We start from the raw sequence: 15,597 nt of genomic DNA on the forward strand, positions 1-15,597 counted from the left end.
AAATAGATTTCTCTGAAAAAATTTTGGAATTTGTTATTATCTCAGCAACACCTTGTTTCGTTGAAAAAATTATAAGGCGAGTGTTTGTACTTATATGTTTGAAGTGGAATTAATTGCATGTAGTAGTCTTATTTTTCTCACTGTGAAAAAGAGAATTCAAAATATAGTTATTGAAGTTACGTTTTATTTTTTTTAAAGCAGCATAGCATAATCAAGTACTGAGATAAGGGGGTGTTTATTCACTGGATCACCAAACGATGAAAAACCAGTGAAGGAACAAGTGTTCCTTTACTGGGTTTTTCTCCCAGTTAATGAAAATAAAAGAAATTTCGTAATTTTCTTGTACTTTTAGTCATCTTATACATCAAAATTCTGTTTAAAAGACAAAAAACAGCTTCTAATCAGTGAAGAAACAGGCATATTCCTACACTGGGAATACTTCCAGTGAATGAACAGTAATGTGTGATATATGATTTTACATGACTCTAGGATAAGTAATTCTGCTATATAGAGGACAACCGAAATTATGTTAAAAATTGTATGAATAATTCCTGAAATAATTTCAGTTCAAAATGTTAATTTAATAGCTTAATTTATGAAAAAATTATAATTTATATTTATTAACGGGGTGTGTAGTTACATCAAATGTTAGGCAACTTAATAAACTATGTTTACGAATCGAAAACTAATTAAATATAATCATAAAAATTTTAATAGAACATTTTTTCGCTGGCTTTTGCACCAAGAACTCCTAATAAGCTATCATTATAGGATAGCAAAGTGATTATATAATTTATAGAAACTACTTTACAATGTTAGAATTTAGAAGTAAGTTCCTCAACAAAAAACAAAGTTAAACAGAAACGATACTCAATTTCTTCAGAAGCTTGAGAGGGAAATCCCTCAAGATATGTTGTAAATTTTTAACGCAGCATTGACGGAAGAGTCTAATATCGAAAATGTCCAAGAGCCTGTACTTTTTCAATATGGAAGAAGCACGTATTAAAAGAAGACCACTTGGTTAAGTCAAACTTAGGAACTGAAGCTAGTATTGATAATGAATGCATATTAGATATCGAATTTGAAATGAGTCCTCATGCTGATTCTCTTAGTTGAAAAAAGAAATGATTCTGTAAGTAAAATCAGTACTTCTCAAGATCCTCTAGATATAAGTCAACAAGAGATGGATTTGCCTCAAACTTCAAGACACCTTTCCCCCGTCTATTTTCGAGAAAGGCATTCTAGAAATGTTGCTGAAAAATCAGAAGAAGTTTGGAAGAGCCATTTACATTGGCCAAATATTGATGATAAAAAGAAAGGTCAAATAAGAAGAAAAGCGAATAACTTACCTTTTGCACTAACTTCAGAGAAATGGCAAAAATTTCAAGAGGCTGAAAGATCTAAAAAACATTAAAACAAGAGAACATGGAAAAGAAAAAGAAGGAAAAATTACTTAAAAAAGAAAAAAAGCTTCAAGAAATAAGAGGAAAAAGAGTAAACAAAAAGGTGATAAAATAATAATGATAATAAACAGCATCGGATGACACAATGATTTAGATTTGACTGTCAAATTATAAGAAAGAATGATTTATTTTTTATTTTTTTTGTATTTAACATCACTTTAATTTCTAGTTCATGATTACAGAAAAAAGTTAGCATTTTACAAATACTTGTATCTTATAATTTCACAAATAGTCTTGTTTTTAGTCGGACCTCTATTTAACAAAATCACTTAATACCAATAATAAGCTCGTTATATGGAAAATTCGTTAAATAGAAAATCACCTCTTAAAATACTTAAACAATACAAAACAGGTTTTAAATTCTTAAACACTAGACATAATTAAAATAGCAATTGATACACTTTTATCTTGTAAACTCGTATCTACTATTTATCATATAAATCGTAACCATAAAAGAAATCTGCATGGAAAGCAAGAATAGAGCAAAACATTATCCAGTGTTACACTATCATGCTATATACATTTTCAACTAAAAAAAGTCTAAATTAATGTATAAAAATATAGTTGCATTTATTATAAAAGTAATTTTAAACATACATTACCACTTGCGTTATGTTAAATTGCTACGGATGAAATCCGTTAATTTGAAGTGAGTTTTTCGTTTGAAGTGCAAACAAAAAGGGAAAGGGAATTAACTGCTTTCTCTAAGATAATTTTTAGACAAAACAGTAATACATTTCATAAAGCAGTGGCTTCGAAAATTAATTCAAGGTCATTTCCCCCATAAATTGCTTTAACAAGTTTAAAATGTTATGAAATATTTTGGAAAATAGGGAAAGTGGATCTCAATGAAAAGTTCGTTAAATAGAAAATTCACTTCGCTATATGGAAGTTATTTTACAAAAAAATTTCCAAAATGCTCTTGGTTCCTCGAAAAAATTCGTAAAATAGGGAAATTCGTGGAATGGAAGTTCGTTAAATAGATGTCCGACTGTATTTGTATGGCTAAAAAATTCATAAAGAGCATTAAAAAATAACCGAAATTAAGTGTTCCTTCACAGGGCAATTTTGTGTTCCTTCACTGGTAAGAGCTGTTCCTTCACTGGGTCTTCTTACTACTTGTTATTTGAACCTCCAAAACTCTAAAACAATATTATGTAAGTTCTCGAAAATTTTTTTGCATAGTTTGCAATTAGTAACTAATATGTTGACACTGTCATTTAACTGAAATTACGAATTTTGAAATTAATATGATTTTTTAAAAGGCAAGCGAAGCTTAAGTGTTCCTTCACTGGTTAGTTTACCCTATCCAATTTTATATTAATTTATTCGTTGATATTATTATATTTATTTGATATATTTATATTTATTCTATATTTTAATACTTACTGACGGTAGATTAGAAGAAACATCAGTGATTGGAGTATCGGGCAAATATACCGGGCAGTGGCACTTAACCTTAAAAAAACATCAGTGTAGGGTATACCGGGCAAATGTATATCGGGCAGTGGCACTTGATCTTAAAAAAACATTAGTGTAGGGTATACCTTGCAGTGGCACTTGACCTTAAAAAAAAATCAGTGTAGGGTATACCGGGTAAATGTATACCGGTCAAATGTAAATGTATCTCCCGATAATACAAACACTGGTGTTTCTTCTGATCTATCGTCAGTAAGTATTAAAATATCGAATAAATGTAATTATATCCACGAATAAATTCATATTAAATCGAATGTAATAAATATTTCGGACATTCACCAAAGCGACTATGTCAACATTCACCGGTGAAAGTCAACAACCACCAATCTCGGTCATTCACGTATATATATATATATATATATATATATATATATATATATATATATATATATATATATATATATATATATATATATGTAATAACAGGGCTACATCCCTTTTATCAGTGTTGAGGCTGGTATTGATAACAGTTCACATCCGCACTCCCTACGGGAGGGGTATGGACAAGACTTCTGACAATTCCGGAACAGCTTATCAGGATCGCATCATGATGAAAAGGACAAGCAAAACTAGCGTTCTTACGTTTTATACCAACACAGATTTGAGTTAAAAAGGAACACTTCGTACATTCCTTGTAACCTTACGCATTATGGAAAATCATTTACTGCTTCCTTATATGGAAGTGAAAAAGGAACGATTCTAAAAATAACTTTGAAATATAAATCTATTTATATTTCAATGGTATGTTTTCAGCCTTGAATTCCCAAAATAGAATCTCTCTACTTTTATTCTTTAACAAAGACATTTTATGAAAACGAAAGAGTTTTAAGTCTTTTATTAATACAAAAGTATTTAATTTTTGTATTATATATATATATATATATATATGAATGAACACAAGTTAAAATCTTGCAAACTTATCCCTATGGTCTCATAAGTCACATGCAATTTATAAAGGAAGAAAGTATATATAAAGAACATAAAAAGATTTCTTAAGGCTTTATTTTTATACACTGAGTGGCCAAATTATTATGATCTCCCCCTCAATACGCTGTTGTACCACCTTTAGCCCGTAATACTGTTTGAATTTTTTTTGGCAAAGATTCTATGAGATGCTAGTAGGTGGTTGGAGGAATTTGACCCCATATCCGATGAACTGCTTTTTTAAAGTTCCGCTAGATTGTATGGCACTGGATTCAGCTGTTTGATGCCCCATTCAATCTCATCCCACAAATTCTCAATTTGATTGATATCTGGTGATCTGGTGACGAAGCAAGGTAAAATCACATCTATGTTCTTCAAACAATCTAATGACAATATGAGCTGTATGACAACGAGCAATATCTTGCTGAAAGTATCCATCCCCGGCAGGGTACTCCATTAACATAACAGAATGTACTTAATTACTTAAATACTCTTGGTCATTGAGACGTTGTTCCACAGGAATCAAAGGACCCATGCAATGTCAAGGAAACAACCCCAAACCAGAACATTTCCTCCACCAGCTTGAAGTGTTGTGGAGATGCAGTTGCTGTCCATGCTTTCGTGTTGTTTCCGCCATATCCGAACCCTGCCATCTGCATAGTGTAATTGAAAACATGATTCATCAGACCACATGATCCTTTTTCAGTCATCTAATGTCCAATCCTTATGCTCTTTTGCAAACTGGAAACGTAAGCTATTGATCAATGACAGCAGAGACTTTCAAATGGGTCGTCGGCTCCCATAGCCTATACGGTGTAATGGGCGGCGCACAGTTCGTTCAGAGGCATTCGCAGTTGCACCTTCATTAATATTCCCCATTATTTGACGTATTGTTGCTCTTCTGTTAGACTGGGTAACTCTGCCAATTTTAGCTTGAGCATTCAGTAGCCTGTAACACATTGCAATTGACGATTCACTTGCCTTGCAATTCCTTTTTGTAGCTATCTTACCCTCTAGCGGCAACACTGTGGCGCAATAGCTCATTTTGCATAAAACTGTCTGGTGGTCATAATAATTTAACCAATCAGTGTACATATCTTAAAAATGGTAGTGGCTCTTTACCTAACCACTGAAATGGCTACCAGACTCAAAGTTTATTTTAAAACTACCTTTGATCATATTAAATTTTGCTCATTTTGTATAACTAGTGGGCTGCGCACCCTGGTCGCTAGCGCTCGCCAACCCCTGAAAATTGCTACGCAATCTTATATGGTTTGCTTCACAAACCAAGCTCGCTTCACTCACTACTAACTTAGGTACATTGCAAATGCACAAAATTCTAAGAATTCAAACAATCATTCAAATCCATTTAACAACTTTTTTTTTTAAAAAAAAAAATCTTTTTAGTAAATACTAAGTTATTAAAATAAATTTGAATTCAAATAAATGACATGTAATTCGTTAAACCTATTAGATATGTGCTATAGTATAAAATCTTAAGATAAAATTTCTAAAACTGATATCTCTTTAAAAAGGTTAAAATTTCGTTTATAATTTAAGTCTATTAAAAATTGAAATAAGTGAATTTCCAAAATAAATTCCTGACATAAATCAAAAATCGTTAAATAATTCGTAATATATAAATTCGTGAAAAAAGCGCTTTCGACAAAATACTGAAATGGAGATCGATCGACAAAGACTACTCACTTCTGCCTAGCTTAACAGTATGAGATAGCCGCAACTAATATGGTGAATTTCGGAAGAGATCACATTATGGTGAGAATGGTCTCTTTGGTTATTTCAGTTTCCGTTTTTAAAAGCGCTATATGTTCAGCCACCTCAACTAGATTTGGCATGCGACATTTTTAGCGGCAATCATTGGTCGATATTCTAGTGTTGCCATTCGGGGAGTTGTAATGAGGCTTTTTTTTGTCGCTGTGTAAGAGAAATATATATATAGATGTAACAGCGGTTTCTAGGAAATAAAAAATAAATTGTAACTAATCATTGTTAAAAGTTACAGACTTGATGCGTCATGCTGCTTAGAAGAGTGAAATAAATCTTCTTTCGTTTGGCGTAGGTACTTTAGTCCATCTCTATTTTCTGCAATTGGGACAAGCAAAATACAATCGCTACGATCTTCGAATAGTTTGTATGAGTAGTATGCTTCTACTCTGAAAGAGAAAAATTTATAATTGAAAATTATAAAAATAGTTTTTAAATTTGAACTAATTTAATGCTGAATAGAATGATCAAGCAGGATTGTACTTTTATTACATTAAACCTTTATAATGCCTAAACTAGTAGAACAATAGTCTCGTAAATTGGTTTTATTCAATTTAGCATAGAAAATACAGCAGAAAAAAAATACTTGACTTGTTTTTATAAATGATATAAAATTTTACAACTATTTCTCCTCTACAAGAAGGTAAAACGTACAGGAGAGAATAGGGAGTTTTCAGCCATCGCTTATAGTAACATAATAAAGCTTATGTAAATAAAATACGAGGGTTGTCCATAAAATAAGGTTCCCAAGGACGTTAGGAACGCTGTTAAACGGGGTTGGGTGGGACTGGCGTGTAACTTGGTTCTTTTTCCCCCAGTTCCCGCCCCGGCGAGCTATCTACAACGTTAATTTGTCTTGGTAGCCGTGAAAGATGGAACTTCCATTTGTTTCCCCCGCCAGGTGTGAATTACGCTCTGTGATCTGTCTTTGTGTGCAAAAAACGTTCCTCCGGTGGACATTCATTCCCAACTGTGTGAAGCTCACGGGGAAAAGTGTATGAGTGTGCAACATGTGCGCAAATGTTGCAGAGAATTCAAAGACGGACGTACAGACATCCATGACGAACAACATTCTGGCCGGCCATCGTTTTCAGACGAAGCGATTGCTGAAAGATCGGATGGGGACGGTTCGGGACCTCAGCGAGATGATCCCTGATGTCAGTAAGTCTTGCACTCACAACATTTTGAGAGACCGCTTAGGATATGCCAAGGTTTGTGCAAGGTGGGTCCCGATAATGCTGACGGATGACAACAAACGGCAACGTGTGGAAGCAGTTCGCGAATTTCTCCATGCCTACGAAACCGATGATGAGGAATTTTTCGACTCTGTTGTCACTGGAGACGAGACCTGGGTTCACTACATGACACCGGAAACAAAAGAACAATCCTGTCAGTCGAAACATCCAGGCTCACCGAAGCCGAAGAAGTTTAAGCAAATTCTGTCTGCCTGAAAAGTGATAGCGAATGTCTTTTGGGACAGGAAAGGGTTGCTGTTGTAAGAATTCCTGCCTACGGGCACAACAATTAATGCGGATCGTTACTGTCGGACTTTGAAGACCCTTCGGTGCGCGATTCAAAACAAGAGAAAAGGCATGCTCTCAATTGGAGTGTGTCTCCATCAGGACAACGCTCGTTCACATACCGCCCGTGCCACAACTGATCTCATCAACAGATATGGATGGAATACTGTCACACACCCCCTTACAGCCCAGACTTGGCCTCCAGTGATTACAATCTCTTCCCTGGATTAAAGAAACACTTGGGAGAGACGCATTTCACAACCGACGAAGAGCTGAAGGAAAAGGTTTCAAGCTATCTTCGCGGCTCGGCGGCAGATTTCTACGACTCAGGCATAAAGAAGATGGCACACTGCATGTAAAAATGCATTGATCTTAACGGCGTTTATGTCGAAAAAAAGAGGGAAGTCTAAGCTTTCCAAACATGTATTATTCAATGCCAGTGAACATGTTTTTCATTGTGAAAATTCGTTGGGAACCTTATTTCATGGACAACCCTCGTAATATTGGGTATTGTTGTTTCGTCATATTTAAGAAGCATTATTTTTTATCTATAATTACTGGACAATAAATTTCAAAGGTAATTTTTTTAAAAACTTACCCATATTCGAAAGTCCCCTCAGCAAGTGTGTGTGTAATGTTGTACTTGAACTCAGGGCTTCTCAAATTTGTATAATGTTCTTCTTTTACCTAATATAACAAGTTTTCTTTGATGATGCATTTAAATAAGAAATACAAAGTATTAACTTATTGATTTGTGCTTACACATATTAAAATAGTAGGGGAGAGTCGGGTCAATTGTAACATTTTTTACTAAATTATTTTTAACTAACAAAAAATCCAATATATTATTAGTATTAATTGACATACGAGTAAAGTAGACTATCCTCTACTAGGAAAAAAATAAATACCTTATTTTAAATGTTGTTATATTAGTTATTAACAATTTTTGACAGTCGTGTACTTGTTACAATTGTCCCCACTTACGGGGTCAATTGTAACAGTTCTTAAATTCAACTAACTACAACATAGTTAAATATATATATTATCATAGTTGTGATATATTTTTTATTGATCAAAATAGTAGTGATATTTTAGGAGTAAAAATAATAATGAGCAGAGACCTAAAGGGTTAAACTTTTAACATTAAGGGGTTAAAAATTTTCAATTTATGCTGTGAAAGGTGACAAATTAAATTATGCACATGCAACATAATATAAATGATATAGGAAACTAGTGGTGGATCTTAAAGAGTAATGGTTTGTAAACATAAGATTGTTTATTTTCAGCTGTAACAATCGTCCCTTTACTTATTGTTGCAATCGTCCCCAAGACGCCATCTCAGTCAACCTAACCGTCAACTTAGGATGCTTTTACCATTCTGTAAGTTTTTATTGCACTTTTCAGAATTTTTAAAGCAACAAATAAATAATAAAAAATTTACATTTTAAATTATTAGTAACCTTGAAAAGCCTTCATGTGTTGGATGTTTGATATAATTTTGTAAAATACATCGCAAGTAGATTGATAAATCAGAGGCAGGGGATCGAACTGCGATACTAATCCAGTATATTGAAGAGAAAGCGTCCCATTTGTCCAAAACAATGATTCTCCAGTGTTAATTCTTCATTTTAGTATCACGCTGCATCGTAGATCAGGAGATAGTTTTCCACATGTTTCATAAATAATCCAAGTGCTAATATTTAAAAATGCAAACTGCTCAATTTTGTTGCCGTTCATAATCTCCGAGAAACATATGAATGTATTTGATTGTTTTTTTACTTTTTTTTCTTATTTTTTTTCGTGTCCATGGACAATTAAATGACCTCGTGTGTCTTCAAAACAACATCCGCAAACTTCAATACATCTTTACTGTAAAGGATCTCACGAAGTTCTGAAGCCAGTGGCTCCATACCCAGTTGTAAAACATATGGGGTAAGGGATGGTCACTCGAAAATGTGATCCGGGGTAAGTTGGACATCGGTGCGGTTCTTGCAGGGAGTATAAGTTCTTATTTCGCCGGGAAGAATTTTCATCCCTTTAAAGTGGTTTGTTCTTAGTCTAGTAATTCTTGATGTTAAGATTCGGGAACAATCAGGGTCAGTAATGAGAGATTTCCTGAAGGAATGGGGCAGAAGTCTGTGTCTTGCAACTGCATTTGCGTCTGCAAGCGTGATGGTGGTGCAAGGTATTTGCTTGTTAATTAGTTTAAGTAAACTATGCTGCTCCTTCTTAAACAAATTGTTTCACAAGTTGTTTCCATCTCAATCATAGGGAAAATGGTTTCTTTAAATTTCTATGTAAATTTAAGAACAAACTGAATAACCAAAACCTTAAAGATCCTATTGACCACCAACTATATTTCGTGTCAATGTGTGGCCTTGCGAATATTGGACTAACTAAACGTACCCTTAAACTTTGATTTATTGAACACGAACAATGTTTCCAAAAACCAGGACATAAGCCGATCTACATATTTGGAAATTTAATCACAATTTTGAGTTTTCATCTTCTAAAATCATCCACCAAACTTGATTTTTTGGAGTCATTCCGTACTCTAAAATATTCTAATAATTTAGTTAATGATTTTTCTAATAACCTACTGTTTTCCGATATTTGGAAGCCTATTCTAATTTAATCGGTTGAAGGTTCTTGTCCAAAACCCCTCACACCTGTTTCATATTTCCTTGTATTATTTTCTTATTCGAACTTGTTCCTCAGTCTCTGTTGGTTAAATCACTGCGCATGTGTTCGTATCCTTACCCTCATTTAGTGTTTAGGCACTGAATTGAATTGAATTCAATTGAATGTAGGGTTTACTGGCACAAGGTCCACAAAAGGACTTGCTGCGCCAAACATGTGATTTCATGTTTAGGCACTGAGGAAGGTTTTTGTTTGTAGAACTGAAACTACAGCATGTCCATTTCAGTACTTTCATTTGTGCATTTTCACGTTCTTTTTTTTCTTTTATACTTTAGTCCACATTGCACAAAGTATACCTTTTCTTTTTTGAAGACTTTAGAATCGAGTGAAAAACATGAAAAATACTAATTTTGTAGAAATAAATAAAAAATAATTAAGAGAAATAATTATTTATACAGTAAACATTAACTCAAGAAATTTAAAAATTTTTTGAAGCTTCTTTTCTAAATAATTTCGAATATTAGATTTGGCGAATATTTTACTAATCTTTATAAATTAATCCAATTTTCAGCAGATTTCTATTCCCCGAGATTCCTTACTTTTTTGTCACGTAAACATTTTTTTTCGGTCATACAATTGTTTGGTTATATAATCACTTATGGACGCAAATAATTAGAAAAAGTTTTGGTAATAGATACTAATAATAAAACATTTTGATAATAGATACTAGTGTGTTTATCACTTTCGAATTTTCAAATTAATAAACGTTGACTAACTTTTAAAATCATAAACATGAATTTAAGGATAACTACATATTTTTAAAATTTATAATTTCAAATATTATTTTAACTTACCCTAATATTAGTTATTTCACAGTAGTCTTTGTGCAGTTTGCAAAACTCCGCATCAGTTGAAACGCAGTAATCTGGATATGTCTGACAAAACTTATCTCTATTATATCTGAAATTAATTTGAAAATAAAGAGCACAGAGAAAATCTAAACTTGCAAAATTAAATTAAGTAATACTTTATTTAATCCTAAAAGTAACCCCTATTTATTTCATTTGTCATTTTAATAAACAGCAATTAATTGTGAACGTTTAATTTTGAACATATTTATTAAATTGGTTGTATTTAACAACATGAAAATTTTTAAAAGGTAATTATGATAAAAATTATGCTTTTTAAAACATATAAATAGATTTTTCTAGTTGACATATGTTAATAAAACATAAGCAAATAAGCGTTTAACAAACGTGTTATGGCTCATGGAAGGATATAATTTGCAATAGAGTTTTCCCCTCTTAATAACAGCAATAATAGAACGTGAGCCGACCGGCATGTGTAGGGGGCAGGGAACTGTCCTTGCATCAGAAAGGTCTTGGGTTCGAACCCCGGGCAAGGCATGGATGTTTCTTTCGCTCACTCTGTGTTCTATGTCCTTTCTCCTTTGTGTGGTCCCGCAGTGGACTGATCGTTAAGACACGGTTCCCAGCAGATCACCGAAGTCAAGCATCACTGGCTACGGTCAGTGTGCGGGTGGGTGACCACTTGGATCAGTTTGCCTAGGGACCGAGGGTGTGCGGTATTGGTTCTCGTTGAACTGTGCTACCGTAAAGTGCTCGACTTCGCGCGCAGGTCGTCGGGCTACCGAAGAGGGGGTGCCATCCCCTCCACAGAGGATCAAAATTGTGATGGCATGTCTTCGGATCATCCTCCGGGATGTTTCCCAGACCATCGCCTATAGCCCATTGAGCAGCTCTAGTGCGACGTAAATTAACAACAACATCTCCTTTGTGTGTGAATGGCGTGGCAGAAGTCGAATTCCTGGCCGTAGATGGCGCCACTGAAAAACAGGAACAATCGCACCACCCACTGCCTAAACAGGCGTACGACAAAAAAAAAAAAAGAAAAAAAAATAGAACGTGAGAAAGGTTGGTTATACGAGAGTTGCTATTTATATTTCTGGCCTAATAATGAAAAAACAAATATGTAGGATCGAAATTGATTTTATTGTTTTTCAAAATATTCATAATTATTCATAATTCATAAATATTCATAATAATATAATATATTATTATGAATATATTTATATTATAATATAATATAATATAATATAAATATTCATAATAATATAATATATAATAATAATCATAAATATTCATAATTAATAAATATTCATAATTATTCATAATTAAATATTCATAATTATTCATAATTAAATATTCATAATCAAAATATTCATTCAAAATATTCATATATAATTTTCAAAATATTCTCCATGATGATCAATACACTTTTGCATGCGTTTGAACCAATTTTAGAAGCACTTTTTCCAGTCTGATTGAAGTAACTCCAAAACATGCGTTTTGAATGACTCAACCACTTCTTCGGGGGTCGAAAATCGTTGTCCACGTAATTTATTTTTGATGTGTAGGAATAAGAAGAAATCATTGGGTGCCAAATCAAGGCTGTACGGCGGATGACCCATAAGTTCGATCTTTCGCTCCGTCAGAAATGCCTTTGTTTGAGTCGATGTGTAAGAGCTCGCATTGTCATGATGAGGAATGATTCGCCTGTTCTTCTGCTTTTTTCGAATTTCTCCGATGACTTCTGACAAACAAATGGTCGTGTACTATTCAGAATTGACCGTCCTGCGTTGCTCTAACGCCACTGTTGCCACATGACCGTTAATGCCGAAGAAAAAGGCAATCATTTGTTTCGATGTGCTTCTTCCTCGAACAACTTTTGTTGGTTTTTCCTCGTCTTGGAAGACCCATACAGTTGATTGCTGTTTTGTTTCCGGCTCATATGCATAGATCCATGATTCGCCATGACTGTGTAGATGTTATACACAGCCTTTGATGTACCTTGAACGTATTTTTCCAACATTTCCTTGCACCAATCGACACGAGCCTTTTTTTGAGCGTTTGTCAGATTATGGGGGATCCAACGCGAACAAATTTTTTTTACGCTCAAATGTTCATGCAATATTTTATTGATGCTAGTCATACTAATGTCCAAAGACGCCTCTATCTCACGGTATGTCACATGACGATCTTGCTTTATCAGTTCACGCACAGCATCGATCTTTTCCGGCACAACAACGGATTTTAGACGACCTGCACGGGATTCGTTCTGGATCGAACATCGACCACGATTAAATTCGTTATACCAATTTTTTACAGTGCTGTAGGATGGCGCTTTATCGCTGAATAAAGAATTAAGTTCACCGAAGTACTCTTGTCTTGACAATCCACGTCGAAAGTTATGAAAAATAATGGCACGAAAATGTTCACGATTCAATTCCATTTCTTGAAGGAGAAGAACTTTTCAATTTACTGTCAACAACACAAATGAAGCTATAATGGTAAATCGTCTGCTGAATTTATGTTTAAAAATATCAAACTTTCGATTAAAATCGTCTGCGGTCGCCTAGCAACACTTACTGTTGCCAAGGCCAGAAATATAAATAGCAACCCTCGTAATATGTACTCTACAGCCTGTTGGCTTCATTAGGTTGGTCTAGTTGGTGCGGCAAACTTTTGGTTGTTTAACCATATTAGGTAAAATCAGTTAATAGAGGGTTTTTCTCACAATTAACAGTTTGAATACCATCTTATTTAGGGCTATTTATAGTATTAAATAACAATTAAATAAATTGTAATTTAACCATTTTTTAGAGAAATTTTTAACAGAGTATTTACGCTCATTTTAAAGCTCTTATTTCCAACCACTTTGAAGCATGCTATTTTAAATGACAAAATATGACAAATTGGTCGAACAGTTTCTTAGTTATGCAATTTTTGAAATTCCGTAAGTTTAAAATTTGATTTCTCGAGAATTATACCATCAATTTCATTCATATTTTAAATTTTGTAATTTAAAATACTCACTTTAACATATGTAAAAATTTGTGGAGCTTACAATTCCAAAATATTTCGATCATTATGAAAATTTAAAAAAAAAATTATAATAACTATTAAAAACTATTTTCTAAATGGAAATATACTTTGATAAACGAATTTTATACTGTGTGCATTTTTTTTATTTGCTTGACAAACTATCGAATTCTCTGAAAGTGGAATTTGTATTTAGGGGGTTCAAACTTTCGCTCGTTATCCAGCCTATTCGGATCATCCAACTATTAGGACTTTAACTTCTAGGTTGTGGCTACTACAATGGTTTGATCCTAATCTGTTGGAAAAGGTTGTTGCTTCTATTTTTGTGAAATAATATATTACCAGTACTATTTAGTTAAATTATTTAAGACAAGGCTCTCAAACTATTAAGGTTAAGTCTGGTCAGTTGACCAACGAAGACAGGCCAGTAACATTTTTTTTTGTCGTATGCCTGTTTTTTAGGCAGTGGGGGTGCGATTGTTCCTGTTTTTCAGTGGCGCCATCTATGGCCGGGAATTCGACTTCTGTCACGCCATTCACACAACCACAACCCGTTTAATCGGGCGGGTCACATCAACACCTCCTAGAAAGAACAGGCCTCAGCACGGGTTACCATAAATATCCCTTAGTAGTCCAAACGTAGTGGCATATTTTGTACTATCAATCACTGCGCAACTTAGTACCCCTAACGTAATGACATCTTTCTTATGTTTCGCCTACTGCGCAGTTAACTTCGTCTCATGGGACTACTAAATTGATCCGTGCTGAGGCCTTTCTACAGGTCACATTTACACACAAAGGAGAAAGGACATAGAACACAGAGAGAGAGAGAAAGAAACATCCATGCCTAGCCTGGGATTCGAACCCAGGATCTTTCTGATGCCAGGACAGTTCCCTGCCCCCTACACAGGCCGGTCGGCTCCAGTAATATTAATACTAGTTTGACAGCTTGATTAAACTTGGTGTTGTACCTGATAATTACCTTACCACTCAACCTGAAAACAAGCAGGTTTAGGTTTGTTTTCTTAAATCATGTTATTTTTAATAAACATTCATTAGATTTTGATAATTATTTTGTTCTCTTCCCATAGATTTGATCTGTTCATTTAAGCAAACAAACTGCTCTATATTTTTGTTCACATCAGGCTTATTAATTTACGCAGGTAAGATAACTAAGAGCTACATTTTTGTATCAATGAATCCTAATAATTTAATCAGAAAATAAATACACTTCAATGGAACTTGCTAAACTATGGAATCAGCGAAGACAGTATGCATGTAGTACAACCGACATATTTGTAAAGCATTATGTTAAAAAGAATTATTAGAATATATGCAAAACTAGACTAAAGTGCACTGTTATCCAAAGATCGAAGCTTGAATTTCGAATCAACTTTTACTTGCAACTCGAGAAGAAGTGAAATGATTATGCCTAACAATGCGATTTAAATCAGTTTTAATTGGATGCCTATATGTGACGTCATATGTTTGTGTCAAACCTGATTAACTTTTAAATCGACAAATGCTACTATTTTGCTACGATGACGTCACTTAAATGCATCCAGCAAAACAGATTCCAGGTTTTAGCGAGAGTAGCGAAGATGGCGCTAGTTACAATAAAATTTCCCTCCAAGAAGAATGAGACACATTTTAAAAGCTCTAAAAGGTCAATTAATATTTCTATTCCATTCCTATTTCTATTCTATACTTATTTCTATTTTTCCTGTAATTTTTAATCATTCTGAAAACAACAAAAAGGTCTACATCAATTTTTATTAAGCTTACTTTTTCTGTAAAAGTTTTGTTAAATTATGAGGTTATTATTATAATAAAAAGTACTTACTGCTGTTTTTCTTGAAAAACATTTTTCCCAAAACTCTATTA

General features: G+C 33.7%; 1 protein-coding gene across 3 annotated transcripts in view; it reads right to left on the bottom strand.

Annotated features, from left to right (window-relative positions):
• The window catches only part of LOC107450431 (uncharacterized), a 40,901-nt gene that overhangs the window by 17,159 nt on the left and 8,145 nt on the right, over positions 1-15,597 (bottom strand). For all 3 annotated transcript variants that reach the window (XM_043054856.3, XM_087153362.1, XM_087153361.1), the window contains exons 3-5: positions 10,666-10,771; positions 7,770-7,858; positions 5,892-6,040 (exon numbers count right to left, since the gene is read on the bottom strand). In XM_043054856.3, coding sequence (XP_042910790.1) covers positions 5,892-6,040; positions 7,770-7,858; positions 10,666-10,771 — 344 coding nt within the window. The remainder of the gene's footprint in view (positions 1-5,891; positions 6,041-7,769; positions 7,859-10,665; positions 10,772-15,597) is intronic.

Source organism: Parasteatoda tepidariorum, chromosome 10 (genome assembly GCF_982258835.1).
Source record: "Parasteatoda tepidariorum strain Cologne lab strain chromosome 10, Ptep-v5.0, whole genome shotgun sequence".
In the NCBI taxonomy this organism is placed as follows: Eukaryota; Metazoa; Arthropoda; class Arachnida; order Araneae; family Theridiidae; genus Parasteatoda; species Parasteatoda tepidariorum.